This window comes from Pimephales promelas, chromosome 4 (assembly GCF_988280905.1).
Source record: "Pimephales promelas chromosome 4, fPimPro1.hap1.1, whole genome shotgun sequence".
NCBI lineage: Eukaryota > Metazoa > Chordata > Actinopteri > Cypriniformes > Leuciscidae > Pimephales > Pimephales promelas.
In genome coordinates, this window is record NC_142772.1 from 25481732 (window position 1) to 25500397 (window position 18666).

An 18666-nucleotide genomic window follows, 5' to 3' on the forward strand; every position below is an offset into this window, starting at 1 on the left:
CTTGCAATTTCATCATATCACTGATTGAATGTTAAGATGAAGGTTTTCCTAATTCAACTCCATTCAGTTCATAAAGAAAAAAAACAAATTTCTATTCTTCTGATTATATAAAGCCATTCATTTCATTTAATGTTACAAACAGATTTTTTACTAATCAAAATATACGTAAAACATTACTGATTCTGGTTAAGGCAAGATCTATAACTCAAATTGTGATTCTTTGGCTTTGCATATGCAGGTTAAGTGAGGTTATACCATAGGCTCAAAACACACACAGATGTCGGTGCTGATTCCCAGATAGCACACACACCTACACAATTTAAAATATATATTTTCCAACACAGATGTGGGCTGTGTACTGTCAAAGTTCTCACAGCTCAAGCTTGCACATGTATGCTCACACCCCTTCTTTTTTCTGTCTCAGCCTGTGCAACTCTCTCTAACACACACACAGACACCTCTTTTTCCCAAACACACATTTACACACACCCTTTTTCAGTTGTCCAAAACCAGCTGTGTTGGAAGGCTTCTCGCCTTTGTGTGGGAACAGCTGGCTGGAGAGCCATAGTCACACACTGCGCATTTTAGACAGCCCTCACACACACATACACAACACCATCTCAAATGGCCCATTGTGTGCTAATAATGAGACTTGTGTATTGCTGTGAAGCTTAAATGGGATTCCATTTTGGCCTATACGCAGTGCTAACAGGGTGAAAACTGTGTGTCTGGAGGACAACTGGCCTGTTGAAGCTGTTGTTTTCCTTCGAGTCTTTGCAAGTGATTGAGCTTCCTCTGGCAGTGTTTCTTTTTAAGTAGCGTTCTGAACTGGGTGAAAGGGTTAACGCTGGTCAACTGAACCCTGCCCATAGCAGCTTTGCTGTGAAATCCAAACCATAGAAATTTGACTCTTCAACCTCTAGAGTGGATTATTTGTGTCATTAGTCACTAAGTGTTTATCTGAAAATTTGTACAGCTTGTTTTCCTGTTGTAAATGAAGAAAATTAGGGTTATTTTGAGGGAGTATACTATAGTTACTATGTGCATTTTGATCACATTGCTATTTTTGAAGTTTTGTTCCAAAACTGAGGGTCTGTAAGATTTTTTTTTTATGTTTTGAAAACTCTCTTATGCTCACCAAGGCAGAATGTTTGATAAAAAATCATTAATAGTTGTTTTAATTGTGATGATACACAATATTACTGATTTTAGATCAAAACATTTTTGGACAATTTTCAAAGTCTTATTGTGTCTTTGCTAAACAAACACTTTAAAAACGACTGACCCTAAACTTTTGAATGGTAGTAGTGTTGACATACTGTATATATTAATAATTACACAATGAAATAAAATAATGATGAGGATATAATAGTGTATTGATACTATTTATATTTTTAGTTAAAAATAATTTATATAGTTTGTTGAATTACACAATAACATAAAAGCATTACATATCAAATGTATTTATAATAACAAAACAGAGATATTATAAATGGTCTGTATGGATAATACTTGTGTGGAATGCTAGCTATAGCATGCTATGCTTATAGTATGTCAATATACAATAGTATCTAAGTAAGCTTAAGTCTTGAGTCTCAACTTGTTAGTATGATTCATCTTTTATGTAACTGAATATATTAGCTTATTCAGAAGGATTTGCCTTTTGCCCTATAAAGAAAACTGAATCACCAAAACTTTACTCAGTCATTGGTGTCCCTTTTTGCCCCTTCCAACCCCACGTGTCTCCTTCCCAAGCTCATTTCTCTACATCTACATCCGTACCAACTATCAATGGGAAAGTCCAATACTGTCCGTTTGAACCACAAGAACAAAAAGAGGAGAGCTGAGATCGGGTGGATCGGATGGGGAAGGCGTGTGCATATTTGTGGTTGACTGATTGGAGGCTGACTGGCCTGGCCTCAGGCAGTGAAATCCAGTGTGCCTGTGGGTGTGGTCAGTGATTTGGCCTTTTCAATTGGTGTTTTGCCTTTGGGTGTCACCATATTTTCTCTCTACTTTGTGAGAAAGTCAAGGTTCGGAAACGTAGAAGAGCACATTAATTAGTGTGTTGCGAACTTTTAACTTGACAAATTGTTAAAGTAGCTGAAGAATATAATGCCACTCTTTTCTCTCAAGTAGTCTGCCTTAGTGCTAAAGGTCATAATTTTCTGTGTTTTTTTTTTTTTTTTTGAGGCCTGTGGTTAACATAGTTGGCCATTTTCCAGTGCTTCTTATGTTCACACCCATTTAAGTAGCTGTAAGCAAAAGTGATCCAGGTCATACTGTGCTTTTAAGTTGGTCAGTGTAGCCCTGAAGATTTAATTTCATATTTCTCTTTAGCCTTGCAGTTCAGAAGTAACAGCTGCTGCTGCTGTCAGTCAGGAAAGCTTCACACAGATGACTGCAGCCAAGTTCTCATGACAGGAAATGACTTCACAGCATTTAAATCCTCTGAGAAGAGCTACAAATCCTCTGAGATGTGAACTTTGACCCATTAAAGGCATATAAAGGCAAACAAAAGCAACAGCTCTCCGTATTGCTGTTCATCTGCATACAGTATGTTTCATTCTGGATGTTTGCTGTTATAATGTCTTAACTAACTAGCTTCATCAGAAAGTTCATATGGTTGTCTAAAGTGATCTAAAAAGTTAATTTACCAGGAAACTTGCAATGATATGGAAACATTATTGTTGACAAAGAGTTATCTCATACAAATGCTAATTACTAATTGCTAACATACATTGGCTGAGACTTGAGGATCTGTTTTCTGATATCTTTGCTGGTAATAGGAGAGAGGTCAAAGTTTAAGATTTAGCCTCAGCGTGAGAAACAGAGTAGGCAAAACAAACAAGTGGAAAAGAGCATTATCCCAGAGAGAAATGTCCTTCAGGATGTCATTTCATGCAATTATAACCCCAGAGGGCCTAACTTAAAATTGGTATTTGGTAGGCTGGATTAGTTCACAGTGGCTAATGACAAAATGTTAGCAAAATTATACTAATGGGCTTTTCACGCTATTCTTAACATTGTCTTAATATGCAGATTACGTCCACTTTTAACCCAGGCTTAAGCAACATTTCACACTGGTAATGTTAAAAGAGGGTTAGCACTGTTTTTAACCCTGGGGTAAGAGGCATTGCAAAGCCTAGGGCTAATTGGATGAACATTAGGTTTGTTTACATGCACTGATTCTCATCAATGAATCCAATCCAGATTCAAAAAGATCTGTTTATATCAACTAAACGTTCCAATTCAATTCACAGTTCATTTAAATGTGAATTACTTTTATTCAAACACAACTTCATAGCATACACAATGCCAAGAACTGGAGGTACTGTCACCGGAGCTACTGTGAATTTTTGCCTTAATGACATATTTATCAGAAGATATTTTTTATTATCAAATAATTATTAAATATTCAGCTCATAAGACAAATTTGGAAGATGTAAACTAACATACATACATTATGCTTGTAAGACATACAATGTGATGGTACTGCGCAGGGTACTTTTGAATCCGATTGAGAAAATAGTCGGATACAAGCATTTGCGTACTTAATTTTTTTTTACTGTTGATTGGATTATTTCAGGTCTACACCACTTCTTTTAATCCGATTGAAATATCGAAATGTCAAACTGGATTATTTCAAGCATATAAACAAACAACAAAAAAAATGGTTACAACCTGTATGACTCACTTCTGTGGAAGATATTTAGAAACAACCAGAAAAAAAAGTTTGAGTTTTTCAAGTATGAAAATGTCTTTATAAACATGTGGGCTGGAGTGAATCAAGCTGCAAACATGCTGGCGTATTAATGTGCTTTAGATGAGCATCTCATTATCCGGCTCCATGTGGCTGGTTCCTCTGTTTACATTCTTTCATTTGACATTATAAAGCCATTAGTTCACATGAATTATTGAAGGTATTTTCAGGGGGAAAGACTTCAAATTTATAGCCTATCCTCCAAAGACCATAGTCATTTCCCATGACTCGCGTCCCCTGACACTGAAAAAAAAAAGTACTTCCGTTATCCCTCCTGCGGTCATATTGCCACATTACACATGTCTCCTGTCTGCCGGTGGTTTTGAGAGTGCTTTGAGAACATTGTGTAAAAAAACTCCATTGTGAAATTATTAGCAATTACTAAGTCCAAGTAGTTTGCACTTCTCAGAGCAATAAACCGTTCATTTTTCTGGCGGTCCTGTAGCTGTGGGGTTTTCGGGGGTCTCTGAAGCATGGCAGATATTAACATGCAAGGCGTTTGTCACTGTAATTACAGACTCATTAGTTTTTTCGTTCTCTTTCTTGTGTCCTCTATCTTTCTGAAGATTCCATCTCCCTCAATTATTCCCATCTGGGTTCATTTTCAACACTCACGCTTCATTACCGGGAAACAGAGTGCTCGCTGTACTCTCCTCCCTCCTCTTCTCTTCGCTCCTCCCTCGCTCTTTCACATCTTCTACTGCCAGCCCGCCACCATCGCTCACACTTACACTGACGACTGGCACATACACACCGCCTGCCGCGCTGCTCTGCCCTGGCACCTGTCACAGGCTAGGCGGCACTTGGCAACCCTGAAAATGTGTTTGAAGGGTCTTTCTGGCATGTGGTTGTATATTTATATTTTACTAACTTAAGTGCTTAATTGAAGTACTTACACTACCATTCAGAAGTCTGCGTGGTAATGATTTCTGTAATATATATTTTTTAAGTATCTTATGCTCACCAATACTATTTAGCAGTCTATGTATTTGAATGTGTTGTAAAATGTGATTTATTCAAAGCATCTTTACCCCTGTCTTCAGTGTCACATAATCCTTCAGAAATCATTCTTAAATGATGATTTGCTGCTCAAGAAACATTTCTTATTAAAATCAATGTTGAAAACTGTTGTGCTGCTCAACCCTTTGAAACTGTGAAACATTTTTTTTTTTGAGGATTTTTTGATTAATAGAGTTAAGAAAACAGTTATTTGAGAAAGATATATCGGGAAAGTGAGCAAATAAAACAAGCAATTAGCCTACACATTTTTTATTTATTAGTTTGCTTCATACATTAATCAAAACTACCCTAATGAAAAATCCAGAATGGGAAGCTTGACGATGCTTTTCCCCCAGCTCTAATCAGCATAAACCAGCCTGGAGCAACTTGGAATTCATGCTGGATTTTTCTGCAAGGTAGTCAAGCTTTATTTTTATGGAGCTTTATACAGTTCAGATTATTTCAAAGCAGCTTCACAATAATAAACAGGAAAGTAACATATTTTTCAATTTTTTCAATTCGAGTCAGATCAATGTTTATTCAGTTCCGTTCAAAAGCGGTGTCGATGTTGCAAACTTCATTTAAATATATATATATATATATATATATATATATATATATATATATATATATATATAATTCAGATGAAGACAGGTGTGTGCTCAATTCAGCTCAAGTTTTGTCCTCATCCGATAGAGTCAGTGCAGTTAAATCAGTAATATATAATATATGATAGTGTGTCAATACAAAATTAAAATCAACATACTAATTTTTTTTCAAAATATTAGAAATATTCCCATCATTATAACTTATAATGCTGTGGCACAAACTCAGATTCTATTAATTCTCTGAAGTGGAGCAGTTGTTTCCTGGAATCCAAAGTTGCGAATTTAACTTGCGTGCAAAATTGGAATATCGCATAAAACACACTTGAATGAAGCAGCGTTTCCATCCAGTGAGCCGAAGAGAACAAAGTCATCACTTCCTGATTAACTGATGCTAAATATCAATAAGAAAATGGAATTTGCTGCAGTAGGAGAAGCCACTGTATAAATTATTTTCATAATTTCAGTTCTGGAAGGCACACTGAACCACTTTTACAACAGACTTTATCAGACTGACCAAAACAGCATTTCAGAAGAGATCTGTCCGCTGGTTTCTCCAGTAATACCGTCCCATCGCAAAGTGCGCATTGGGGAATTGATTTGGTAAAATTGATTTGGATTTGTTTTTCCATCATAGTTTATGACTGAAATGACTTATGACTTATGACTTACAGACTGAAAGCAAAACTGGTGTGATGCCACACTATCACATGCAAAGTTGTAATGGATTTATTTTTCTTAAACTTATCCATCATATCAATAGATCATCTATCTATTTTCTCCAGGTCTGCCTTTTCTCACCTGACAGTGTTTTGAATGCTGTTAGTGGTCAGCTCTGTTCTACAGTATAGAAACTTTTCTCTGTGTACAAACAGGAGCTCTTGCTTTTGACACTCATCTAGGCCATCTTTTGGCTGTTACTCTATGATCGGTTTGACATGAAAGGGGAACCAAAAGAAGGAGCTGTCTTAATTGATTCCTGGTTAGACCTTAATGAGCTTCTGAAATCTGCACACGAGGGTCCTGTTGCCATGGCAACATTAGCCACACCGTAAGGCAGAAGGGCAAAGCATAAGAAGGTCTGGATTATGTCCCTTGAGAAAAAAAAATAAAGAGAGAAAAGTATGAAGGTAATATGATGCCATAAAGAATCGCATGCGCAGGGTAAGATTTGTGAAAGTGTACGTAAGATTGCAAGTGTAAATAACATTTAGAAGATTTGTAAAGGTGCAAAATCGCCTTTCAAGTGTAAGAATAAAAAAAAAAATTATATTTTATTGTTATTAGTAAGTGTACGTTTGACACGTTTTTTTTTGTTTGTTTTTTTTTTCAATGAAGGTGGGCCCGCCCTTCTTTTCGCTCTTGCAAAAAGGCAAGGCAAGTTTATTTATATAGCACATTTCATACACAATGGTAATTCAAAGTGCTTTACATAGAAGAAATTAAAATAATCAAAAGAAATCAGAATAACTAAAACACTTTTTACCAAAAAAATAAACAAATAAAAAACAGTAAATAATTAAAATAGTAAGTGCAGGTTAAAAAAGCAGCAACTAAACAAATCTTTTTTGCCTCATGTACACAAGAAGTCATTTAGACATTTGCAACAGTTTATTTTTTTTACACAAAGGTAGATTTTACATAATCAATCTGTTTTGCAGTTGTTGTTTTCGGTTGCTAATTACCGTTGACAGGCCTGCATTGCTTTTGGCCATATTTGTGGGAAAAAAACGTGCCAAAAGTGTAAGCGCAGAAAAAGTCAGAAGAATACAAATCGTATTTATTTTGCGTAAGCATGAAGCTGCAGTTTCACAATACATGCATTGCACTTAAGTATTACAGTAAAATGCTGCAATGTCGTTTCTTCCACCTGAAAGGCGATTTACACCTTTACAAATCTTCTCTTGCACATGCAAATTTTATTCACACTTGCAATCTTATGTACACTTTCACAAATCTTACCCTGTGCATTCGATTCTTTATAGCATCATATAACCTTAATAAAAAAGTGACCAACAAAGCATTTTTATTGCTTGTCTTGTTTGGACAGCATCTTTAGATTTACACAAACAAAATAAGCCTTGATGGATGAAAATACAGTTAGTTTAATATGGTGTCATCGATCATCGATTATCAGAAAACCAAACACTGTAAAAAAATGCATCTGTCCCTCAGCCTCATTTTCACATGTCAAATTAAACTTGTCTTCTTTTTAAAGGTATTTGATAGATATACATGTAGGTTAAAATGGACTTGTTTTATCGTTCTCATGCTTTTTCACTTTCTCTGCCTTATTCATTTCACAATATATTTAATGCTAAATCCCATCGCAGAGTTAATTTGAATGATAGTAGGTTATCTTCCCCCACTTGAAATCCTCAGTCACACCCATCTCTCTTTTCTTTCTCCTTTCCTCCCTAAGCACCTCCTTTTTTCCCATCTTCATCCCTATTCTTTCTTTTATTCTTGCCCTGCATAATCCAGCCTCGGTTTCACTCACATCTTCCCCAAATGATGCACTACTCAGTATCACATTTGCCTCTCTGCGTTCATGTGTAAATGATTCAGTGTCCTGGTGTCTGGTTGTTTGAGGCTAAACTGAAGTCAAGAGGCCAGAGCATCTCTTCCAGCTTGTTAACCCCCCATATTCAATTTCATACTTCACTGCATGGAGACACACAGCGAGCTGGAACAGTCCATTACAGAGGTCATGTGACTAGAGTATATCCTCTCTGCTGTGCCTTTCCACATTTTAGCTTAAAATAAAGATTTAAAACAGAGATTTAAATATAGAGAATTAAAACACCTGTTCAATTTCTCATTAATGCAATTATCTAATCAACCAATCACATGGCAGTTGCTTCAATGCATTTTGGGGTGTCGTCTTGGTCAAGACAATCTCCTCAGCTCCAAACTGAATGTCAGAATGGGAAAGAAAGGTGATTTAAACAATTTTTTGAGTGTGGGGTGGTTGTTGATGCCAGGCGGGCTGGTCTGAGTATTTCACGATCTGCTCAGTTACTGGGATATTTTTACGCACAATCATTTCTAGGGTTTACAAAGAATGGTGTGAAAAGGCAAAAACATCCAGTATGCGGCAGTCCTGCGGGCAAAAATGCCTTGTTGATGTTAGAGGTCAGAGGAGAATGGGCCGACTGATTCAAGCTGATAGAAGAGCAACATTGACTGAAATAACCACTCGTTACAACCGAATGCAGCAAAGCATTTGTGAAGCCACAACACGCACAACCTTGAGGCTGAGGAGCTACAACAGCAGAAGACCCCACCAGATACCACTCATCTCCACTACAAATAGGAAAGATAGGCTACAATTTGCAAGAGCTCGCCAAAATTAGACCGTTAAAGACTGGAAAAATGTTGCCTGGTCTGATGAGTCTCAATTTCTGTTGAGACATTCAGATGGTTTGCCGTAAACAGAATGAGAACATGGATCCATCATGCCTTGTTACCACTGTGCAGGCTGCTGGTGGTGGTGTAATGGTGTGGGGGATGTTTCCTTGGCACACTTTAGGCCCCTTAGTGCCAATTGGGCATCGTTTAAATGCCACGGCCTACCTAAGCATTGTTTCTGACCATGTCCATCCCTTTATGGCCACCATGTACCGATCCTCTGATGGCTACTTCCAGTAGGATAATGCACCATGTCACAAAGCTTGAATCTCAAATTGGTTTCTTGAACATGACAAAGAGTTCGCTGTACTAAAATGGCCCCCACAGTCACCAGATCTCAACTCAATAGAGCATCTTTGGGATGTGGTGGAATGGGAGCTTCGTGTCCTGGATGTGCATCCCACAAATCTCCATCAACTGCAGGATGCTTTCATATCAATATGGGCCAACATTTCTAAAGAATGCTTTCAGCACCTTGTTGAATCAATGCCACCTAGAATTAAGGCAGTTCTGAAGGCGAAAAGGGGTCAAACACAGTATTAGTGTGGTGTTCCTAAAGTGAAAACAAAAAAACAATGGCATGTTTGTGTTGTTTAAGACCGTCTTCATTTTTTGACTCCACATAAATCATATCAAGGCCCCAGAAACATGGCAGGCAACCTACAAATGTTCATGTGGTTACTAGTTTTATTCAAGTCAGTATTGTTTAATCTTACTGAACAACCCTGAGAACATTAGGTTACACTGATGAAAGTCATTTTTAATGGTCAGATCATGAAATTGCTTGATAAAGTAACATTTGCACTTTTACTTTCCGTAGTGTGTATGGTCAACATGTCTTAGTTTGTTGTACGAGATTAACTGCTATCGTCCATTTGGGTGAAGCATTTTATACATCGTAATTTGTACAACTATAGGCAGCAGTAAACCTGACATGAGCCTCTGTTTTTTTTCCAGGACAGTGACATCCAGAAGAAGATCGACTATGAGATCCGTATGCGTGAGGGTGCGTGTAAGCTGCTGGCTGCATGTTCTCAGAGGGACCAGGCGCTGGAGGCCTCCAAGAGCCTGCTCACCTGCAACGCCCGCATCATGGCCTACATGTCAGAGCTGCAGCGCATGAAGGAGGCGCAGGTCATGCAGCGGATCGCACGCAGGTCAGAGCTCACTTATGATGAATGTGCTTTTAAAGTTGTGAAGTTAGTTTATACAGTTGATAAAGGTATAGAGAGAATTGAACTATTAAGCTCACATGTAGTCATTTTTTTTAACTTCATTTATTGATTCTAAAGCGTATGTATATTATCTTAATATACTTATTCATTTAAAAATAATAAAAATAATTTTTAAAAATTTAAGTTTTAAGTTAAAATTTAAGTTAAAAATTTAAACATTTTCTTTAAAAATAATTTGCTATGTAGTGACTTTTAATTTGGAGTAGAAACAGGTGGAGTGACTTTATCGCGTCAGACGTGTCACTCTGCTCACAGCTGATTGGTCCAAGTTAGGTTTGCAACCTCTTACATGGAACATAACCTGCCCCGGACCAGGTTAGCCATGGAGCGTAAGTTACTATGGCGATGGACACTGCTAAAAGCTAAACCACTTTCATGGTGCCTAAAACTAAACTGAAACATACTAGCCACCTAAACCGGCTTCATGGTATAGGCCCCCGGTGTTTCCCTGGAGGTTTTAGATTAAGCATGTTCCATGTCAACCTTTATCGCTCATTGTGACTAACTATGCCACTTCCACATACGTAGTAGCTGGAGCAATTTTTAATTTTGAACAAAAAAATGTCACATCGTGCACCATTAATAAAGTTTGGTTAAACTAAATTACATGTACAATGTTTGGTTGGCTTTTTGTGGTGGTTTATAAAAGGTAAATCAGATAATAGGCCAGGTTTTTTTAGGTTAAGCATTTTAAATTATACTGTCAGAACCAGTAAATATGAAGTTTTATCAAAATATGCATAGCTGATAACTACATTTTGACCATAAGTACTTCAACAAATCTCATGCTTTTATGCTGTCTTACTAAAAATAGCTGAATGTATTGACTCAAAGTAGAAATAATCAGACCGCCACAAAGCACATGACTGCAGAAAATACTGTTGAGGTCAGAAAGAGTTTAATGTGGTGAGTGTTGTCCATTTTACAGGGGCAATCTCAGCCTTTTTATCAGGACCGTCACTGTAAAGCTAGTGTCAAAGTGTTAAATGTCAATTTAAGACAATTACTCACAATGTTGTCTTTTTAGTCACATGGTTGGCTCCAGACACACCACATAGCTACACACAAAAATTAAGCTATGTTTAGAACATGTTTTAAAGCTGAAGTGTGTAATGTTTTCAAAAAAAAGTTTTTTTGTTTTTCCGAATCCCAGTTTATGCAACTGTAATTAGATAGCTTATAGGTTAAAGAACTTGTTGCACTGGCCAATACGCCTGTTGTCTTGAACTTATCTATGGATGTCAGTACATTGCTTTATTTATTTGAGCATATCAACCACAAGACACCACACATTGGCTTATTTAATAGTACCAATGGCAGACAGGGGAAGTGCTCAGGAAATGGTCAGTATTTTTAAAAACTCCATTTGGTGACACACACTTCAGCTTTAATTAAAACTGTTTTGAAGCACTTTACACAATGTGGTTTGTTTCTTATTGAGTGTTTGTGTTCAGGTCTTCCGATGCAGGTCCAATGGATGACCGATCCCCATGTAAAGGCAAAGTAGCCATTTCAGGTATGTTCCCAGATAAGGATTCAGGCAGCCTTGACTGTTTTAAAGGGATACTCCACCCAAAAATGAAAATTCTCTCATCATTTACTCGTCCTCAAGTTGTTGCAAACCCGTATGAATTTCTTTCTTCTGCTGAACACAAAGGAAGATATTTTGAAGAACGATTGGAACTAAACAGTTGTTTGGCACCATTGAAAAACATATACTAATTTAAAAATGCTATAAAAATACTATATAAAAATAAAAAAAATACTATAGAAATCAATAGTGCCAAAGTTCCAATCGTTCTTCAAAATATCTTCCTTTGTGTTCAGCAGAAGAAAGAAACTCAGACAGGTTTGCAACAACTTGAGGGTGAGTAAATGATGACAGAATTTTCATTTTTGGGTGTATCCCTTTAAGTCACATAATGAAAAAATATACACTACCGTTTAAAAGTGTGGGGTAGTGTAAGATTTTATGCAGCAAGTACACTTCAAAAGTGCCTCAGTTAAGATATTTATAATTTTACAAAAGATTTGTATTTCAAATAAATATTTTTTGTTTGTTTGTTTGTTTTACTTTTTATTCATGAATCCTGAAAAACAAATGTTACAATTTCCACAAATATATCCAAATATCACAGGTTCCACACAACTGTTTTTTTTTTTTTTTTTTTTAACATTGCTAATAATAATAAATTTTTCTTGAGCAGAAAATCATCATATTAAAATGATATCTGAAGGATCATGTGACACTGGTGGTGGTTGAGGAGAGATTCCCCTGACATGATTGTAAAGCGCTTTATAAATGCATTCATTCATTCACTCACTCACTCACTCACTCACTCACTGAAGACTGGAGGAATGATGCTTACATTTTGCTTTGCATCATAGGAATAATTGTAATAATATTTCACAATAGGAATGTTTTAGTGTATTTTTAGTGCTTTGGTGAGCATAAGTGACTTACCAACCCCAAACTGAATGGCAGTGTATATAATATTCTCTGTTTTTTTGCATTGTGTGTAAATCAAGCAAACCAGTCTGTTTATATGGGTGTCTGAGCATTAAATCACACCCCTGCTGTTTTATATATCAGCGCCTGTGTCTCAGTCTGCTGTGGGTCTTCTTTTACGAGTCGTCCTCCCCTCCTCACTGTCTGGTTCTTTTAGACGCACCAACCCCCCTCTTAACACCCAGTGCTATTAACTCCCAGTTCAAACTCCTTGACTGCACCCATGGCAATGTGCGTTTGAGATCTACAGTGAGAGGCCTGTAGGGGTGATACTCAGTAAATGCTGTAATTATTACGTCATTATGTGGAGGGTTATACTTCACAGTCACATGCACGCTAATGTAAGCCACTTTTTTATATAGTCACTGACAGAATAATAATAAAAATGATGTGCAATGGTTTTATTGGTAGCTAAATGCATTATTAGATGAAATATTTAATAAACAAACTAAAATAAAGAATTATATCAATGAGGAGCATTCCTGTTCACTTTCTGCAGCTGCAGAATCTGTGTGGGATTCCTGTTCATGTGCCATTATTCCATCACACGAATGCATCCAGACTGTTATTTAGTTCATCCCACGCACATAATATCTAATATTCGTACATGCAGCCTCTCTTTTGTTTTCTGCTGTCCATCATCTGCAGTCAGTACCCTATTAATCGTTCCCTTCCTATTAATTTAACGAAGTTCTGCTGTAATTAACAAGCTTGATTACACAGATCTTGATAATAGTGAGGCACATCTAGGTGGGCTTGAGCGATGAATGTGGTCTTGATGCGTTGGGTGGGCCAGTATGATAAAGGCAGCATGGCATAAAATACCAAATGTGTGTTTCGAATGTATTTTGCTGTTGATTGACATGGAGTTGACAGTCAGCAATGGTTGCGTGCAGCTGTGAGTGACACTGTGTGTGTGTGTGTTATAACCTTGTGTGTTTCTCTCTGACCTCTGACTCCTCTGTGTTGCAGATCTCCGGATACCTCTTATGTGGAAAGACACAGAGTATTTTAAGAATAAAGGAGGTAACATCTGTTTTTCCTCTTCTCTTTGATATGCTGGTTAAATAACACTGCATGATGTTTAATATCACACACACGAACAATAGGGAATACTGCTGTGGTGCATTGTGCATTCAGTATATGCGTTACCGCGATAACGAAAAACACATTTATTTATGAAGCGTTTAGGCCCAGCAAAGCCCTCTGGGTAAACAGAATATTATTACTGGCATTGGAAACATTTTCCAGACAACAGTGACTAATGTAGTTTTGCCTAAGGTGTTTTAGAGCAGCTGACAGAGGTGACATTATGTTGATAAATGTGACACAGGAACCCACATGCATGTGGTGTTCTCTCTTGGGAAAGCTTTTATATGTGCTTTATCCTGTTAATAGGAACATATATTTTAAAAGCCATCAAAATGATTAAGGCAAGAACGTTTAGGAATGGTTGTGCCACAGTTATGCTTGTTCTATAATTTGTACAGGGGGGAAAAAAATGACAGATACTAATTCTTCCCTAAGCAGGAAAAAGCAGGAGAGCACACACACAGGTGCGGGAATAAGTGTTTCCTGAATGAACAGAGTTGCTTTGGGAGATTTTACAGGCACTGGGCCAAACCTGCAGTGGGGATGTTCATTACAACAGGTTGGAGTGCTAAGTAGAAATCATGTACGGCAAATGTCTTTGTTTCTTTCTTCAGAGCTGCATCGGTGTGCTGTGTTCTGCCTGCTGCAGTTGGGTGGTGAGATCTTTGACACAGACATGGTGATGGTGGACCGGACGCTGACAGACATTTGCTTTGACAATACTATTGTCTTGTGAGTGTGCATGTTTTGTTGTTTAACTGGACATTTATTTAACCCATAAGATGTTTAATCTTTGTGCAACCTAATGTTCATAGTCACTATAAACTGTACACGTGGATAAATAAAACGTTTGGTTGCACTTTATATTAGGTGTCGTTAAGTACTATGCACTTACCTAAAAACGTATAGTACTTATTGTGTTCTTGTTGTATTGCAAAACACATTTACTACTATGAGGTGGGATATGGGTAAGGTTAGGGACAGGTTCAATGGTATGGGTAGGTTTAAATGTGGGTTAAAGGGTTAGTTCACCCAAAAATTCTGTCATCATTTACGCACACTTACATCGTTCCAAATCCGTATGACTTTCGTTCATCTTCGGGAACACAAATTAAAGATGTCTGTGTCTCATATGGCCTTGATATTTGTACAGTCTGTGACTATAAAAACCACAACATGTAAATAGGAAAATGTTTACATTATTTTGTCACTCATTTGGATTAGTATGCCAGCTGCAACCATTTACATCCAGTCTTTGTGCTAAGATAGGCTAGCGGTGGGTGCGTCAAACAGACTTATAGCACGCACGGAGATGAAAAAGGTATGTATGGACTTATCTAACTCTGGGGGGTAAGGTGAATAGGCTAAAGTCCCAAAAAGTCAGAGTGTTCCTTTAACAGTCTACGCAATTACCACTTTGTCAGTTTCATAAGGAGATATAACTGTAAAACTAATCCATATGATTTGAGTAGTTTAGTTCAAATTTACTGAGGAGACACGATCACTTTATGATGAACAGGTTAATTATTCACATTAAAGGGCACCTATTATGGCCCTTTTTACAAGATGTAATATTGGTCGCGGGTGTCCCCAGAATGATCCACACTTTAGGATTAACTTTTAAGCCACAACAACAGGATTAACCCACGAGTCCACTACAGAACCAAAAGACATTACCGGCTGTCCTTGAAACAATGGAGGATGGTGTGTACAGATCACAGAGGGCTGGGTCTAGGCCACAACCACACTGTAAATCAAACCCCTTGCTCAATTCTACGTCAAAGAGCCGAATCTTAGAACAGCTCGTTCTGAGACAGTGCATATGATTTATTGAGATTGGGAAAAAAAACACTGGGTGGATTTTTATCATTCTAAGGTGGTTTTGCTCACAAACTGCCAACACACATTTATGTTCAAACACAATGTAAAAGTGAATTTTCCATAATAGGTGGCCTTTAACATTCATCAACTCACACATCATTTGTGGTAAGAGGAAGCTCAAGCATGTTTGCTTGACGTGCGAGAACCAATGAGGTTCAGTCTAGTGTTACACAGCACGTTTGAGCTTCAGCAAGAGGTTTGTTCTCACAGGTCTTTTATGTTCTCTGATCAATATTTACGTGTTAATAAAAGGCTAAATTCTCAGGCTCTCTTCTAAACTCTCAGGTTTCGTTTAAAATATCTTCAGTTGTTTTTCAAAGATGAAAAAGTCTAATGGGTTTTTTGAAATGACATAAGAGTGAGCAATTTATGACAATTTCTTCATTTTTGGGTAAACTTTAAGGTGAAAGGGAAGTCATAACCATGTGATTAAAGATATAATTACAGAAATTAATTATAGTTATAATTACATGCAGTTATTTTAAAATATAAGTACAATGTAAATCATGTATGAACACAATGAATGAGTACACTTTATCAAATGATTCAAAGGTATATTTAATTATATTTAAATGTTAGTACGTAGTAATTAAAGTAAAGACCAAGCATTTTTTACATGAAAAAAAAAAAATATTCATTAGAGGCTCATTTGGAGCATCTGTTGGTTAATGTTTGCTCAGATACAGTAAAGGCCTCTTTAGTAAAAAGCACAGATTTAAACTGCTCAGATTGTGTTAAATTTTACTAGATAATTTCATTCAGAAGTTAAGCACATGCTACTGTTCAAAGGTTTGGGGTCAGTAAGAAGTCTGTTACTGCTCATTGCTCACCAAGGCTGCATTTATTTGTTCCGAAATACTGTAAAATTGTAAAATATTATTAGTATTTTTTTTTTGAAATGTCATTTATTGCTCTTATGGCAAAGCTAATTTTTCAACATCATTACTCCAGTCCTCAGTGTCCTTCAGAAATCATTCTAATATGCTGGTTTGAAAAATGTATCAAAAACATTTCTTATTATTATCAATGTAGAAAACAGTGCTGCTTGAGATATTTTGGGATATACTGTAGTATTCCTCTAGGCTTTTTTGATGAATAGAAGGTTCAAAAGAACAGTATTTAATTGAAATGTATTATAACATTATAAATGGCTTTGCTGTCACTTTTAATCAATTTAATGGGCTCTTGCTAAATAATTTTTTTAAACTCCTACTGACCCCAAACATGTTTAACAGTAGTGTATACTATGTAAATTTGCACCCTATTGATATCAAATAAGTGTAAAAATATGATGTACATGCTGTTTCCTGTGCAGTAATGAGGCCGGGCCTGGTTTCGAGCTGCGTGTGGAGATGTATAGCTGTTGTTCAGAGGATGACTACTCAGCAGGCAGCACACCGAGGAAGCTGGCCAGCAAGCTGAGCTCGTCTCTGGGCAGGTCAACGGGAAAGAAAATAAAGGCAGGCTTGGAGCCTGGAGCCTGCAGTCCCACCAGTAATGGAGGAGGAGCGACACTCCTGCTGCCTGTTCCCTCTGTACCGTAAGTGTACATTGATAGGCTTAATGATAAGACAATACTGTTCAATATTTTGGGGTCGGGTAGATTTTTTTAATATTTTTGTTTCTTATGCTCTCCAAGGCTGCATTTATCCGATCAAAAATACTGTAAAAACAGTAATACTGTGAAATATTATTTAAAAAAAATAATAACACTGCTATTTTAATATCTTTTAAAATGTAATTTAGTCAATGTATTTATTCTCAATTAATTTGATTACCTAATCAGCATATCAAATTAATTCAATTACATTTGTATTTAGTCCTATAGTAGATATGCTATATACTATACTAGGTAGTCCTAGTTAAAATATGTTTGCATATTCCCTGTTTTATGTGTTTACAGGGGGCCCAAATATCATCTTTTGGCTCACACAACCCTCAATCTCTCTCACGTCCAGGACAGCTTCCGCACACATGACCTCACCATCACAGGAAACGGTGAGCATCAAAATTCTGTATATATCAGGCATATATATCTTTCTTTTTTACTTTAGATATTAGAATATGTAATTTAATGTCAGAAATTGGTATTTTACTTGGCTCTATAAAAGTGACAAAATAAGATGCTTTGTCTGAAAAAGAGATTGTAATGTCTAAGTTCGGTCATAAAGTGCTTCTGGGATTTTATTTACAGCACATTTGTTTATGACATGATCATTTTCTTCACATTGCATGCAGGTAATTAATTTGCAGGCCTGCAAAGCACATTTGTGTGTGTGTGTGTGTTGTCAACGTCTGTCAGATTTATTGTGTTAGGGTCACACTCATAAACTTCGCTAGATGGCCAGTCGTGGTGTGTGAAGGGCCAATAAGAGTCGCTTATAGCCGTCTTTATGTCTGAGGAGTTACTGCAGACAGTCTCACAGCCTGAGTGTGGGCTGTTCGCTCTCAAGGATGACAGTTTAGTTTGCTGTAAAATATGTACTAAAACTATAGAGTGCAAAACATGTCATTTGAATTGCTTGTTTACTGGGTTTTAAAATACAGTTTCTAACTTTGTAAGATCACACACTCTTTTATCATTCTCTCAGTAGGAGTGTCATTACTGTCTGATTTTGTCTCTCTGTAGAGGAGTGTTCGTACTGGCTGCCTCTGTATGGAAGCGTGTGTTGTCGTCTGGCCGCTCAACCTCACTGTATGACACAGCAGATGATGAGTGGCTGTCTAAGGGTAAAGGTGTGTAGGAAACACACACACTCAGAATATCAATTTTCCCTACTTCACAGTTGTCTTTGGCTAATGTTCTCCTTCCTTTCTCTTTAAGCTTGGTGGTGAGCCACAAGGCTGGACAAATGTCTATGGTGTTTTAAAAGGAACAAATCTCTTCTGTTATCATCAAAAAGAGGACATGGAGGCCAGTGTGGAGCCCGTCTTAACTATTGGTATTAACAAAGTAAGCCACTTTCAGTCACTCTGGAAATTAAGCATGCGTTATGTATGCATTGTTCTGCTTTTGGAAATAGCATGAGATAATTCTCCATTCTATTTCTTTCAAATGGATTGTCTGTTTTTTAGAAAGATGTTTCTGTTCCAAGATGTTTCATTGTCAGTAGTCATGAAAAAAACGTTTTGTTTGCCGTGCTCTGGGAGTGTATCTTTCAGTGTCCCTAG

At 37.0% G+C, this 18666-nt stretch overlaps 1 protein-coding gene across 4 annotated transcripts in view; it reads left to right on the forward strand.

Moving 5' to 3' along the window:
• rtkna (rhotekin a) overlaps positions 1-18666 on the forward strand; it is a 75358-nt gene that overhangs the window by 49675 nt on the left and 7017 nt on the right. For 3 of the 4 annotated variants that reach the window (XM_089130159.1, XM_089130160.1, XM_089130161.1), the window contains exons 2-9: positions 9736-9935; positions 11468-11529; positions 13495-13548; positions 14229-14346; positions 16811-17035; positions 17399-17493; positions 18125-18231; positions 18320-18448. In XM_089130159.1, coding sequence (XP_088986285.1) covers positions 9736-9935; positions 11468-11529; positions 13495-13548; positions 14229-14346; positions 16811-17035; positions 17399-17493; positions 18125-18231; positions 18320-18448 — 990 coding nt within the window. The remainder of the gene's footprint in view (positions 1-9735; positions 9936-11467; positions 11530-13494; positions 13549-14228; positions 14347-16810; positions 17036-17398; positions 17494-18124; positions 18232-18319; positions 18449-18666) is intronic. The other variant, XM_089130162.1, reaches the window with a different exon arrangement.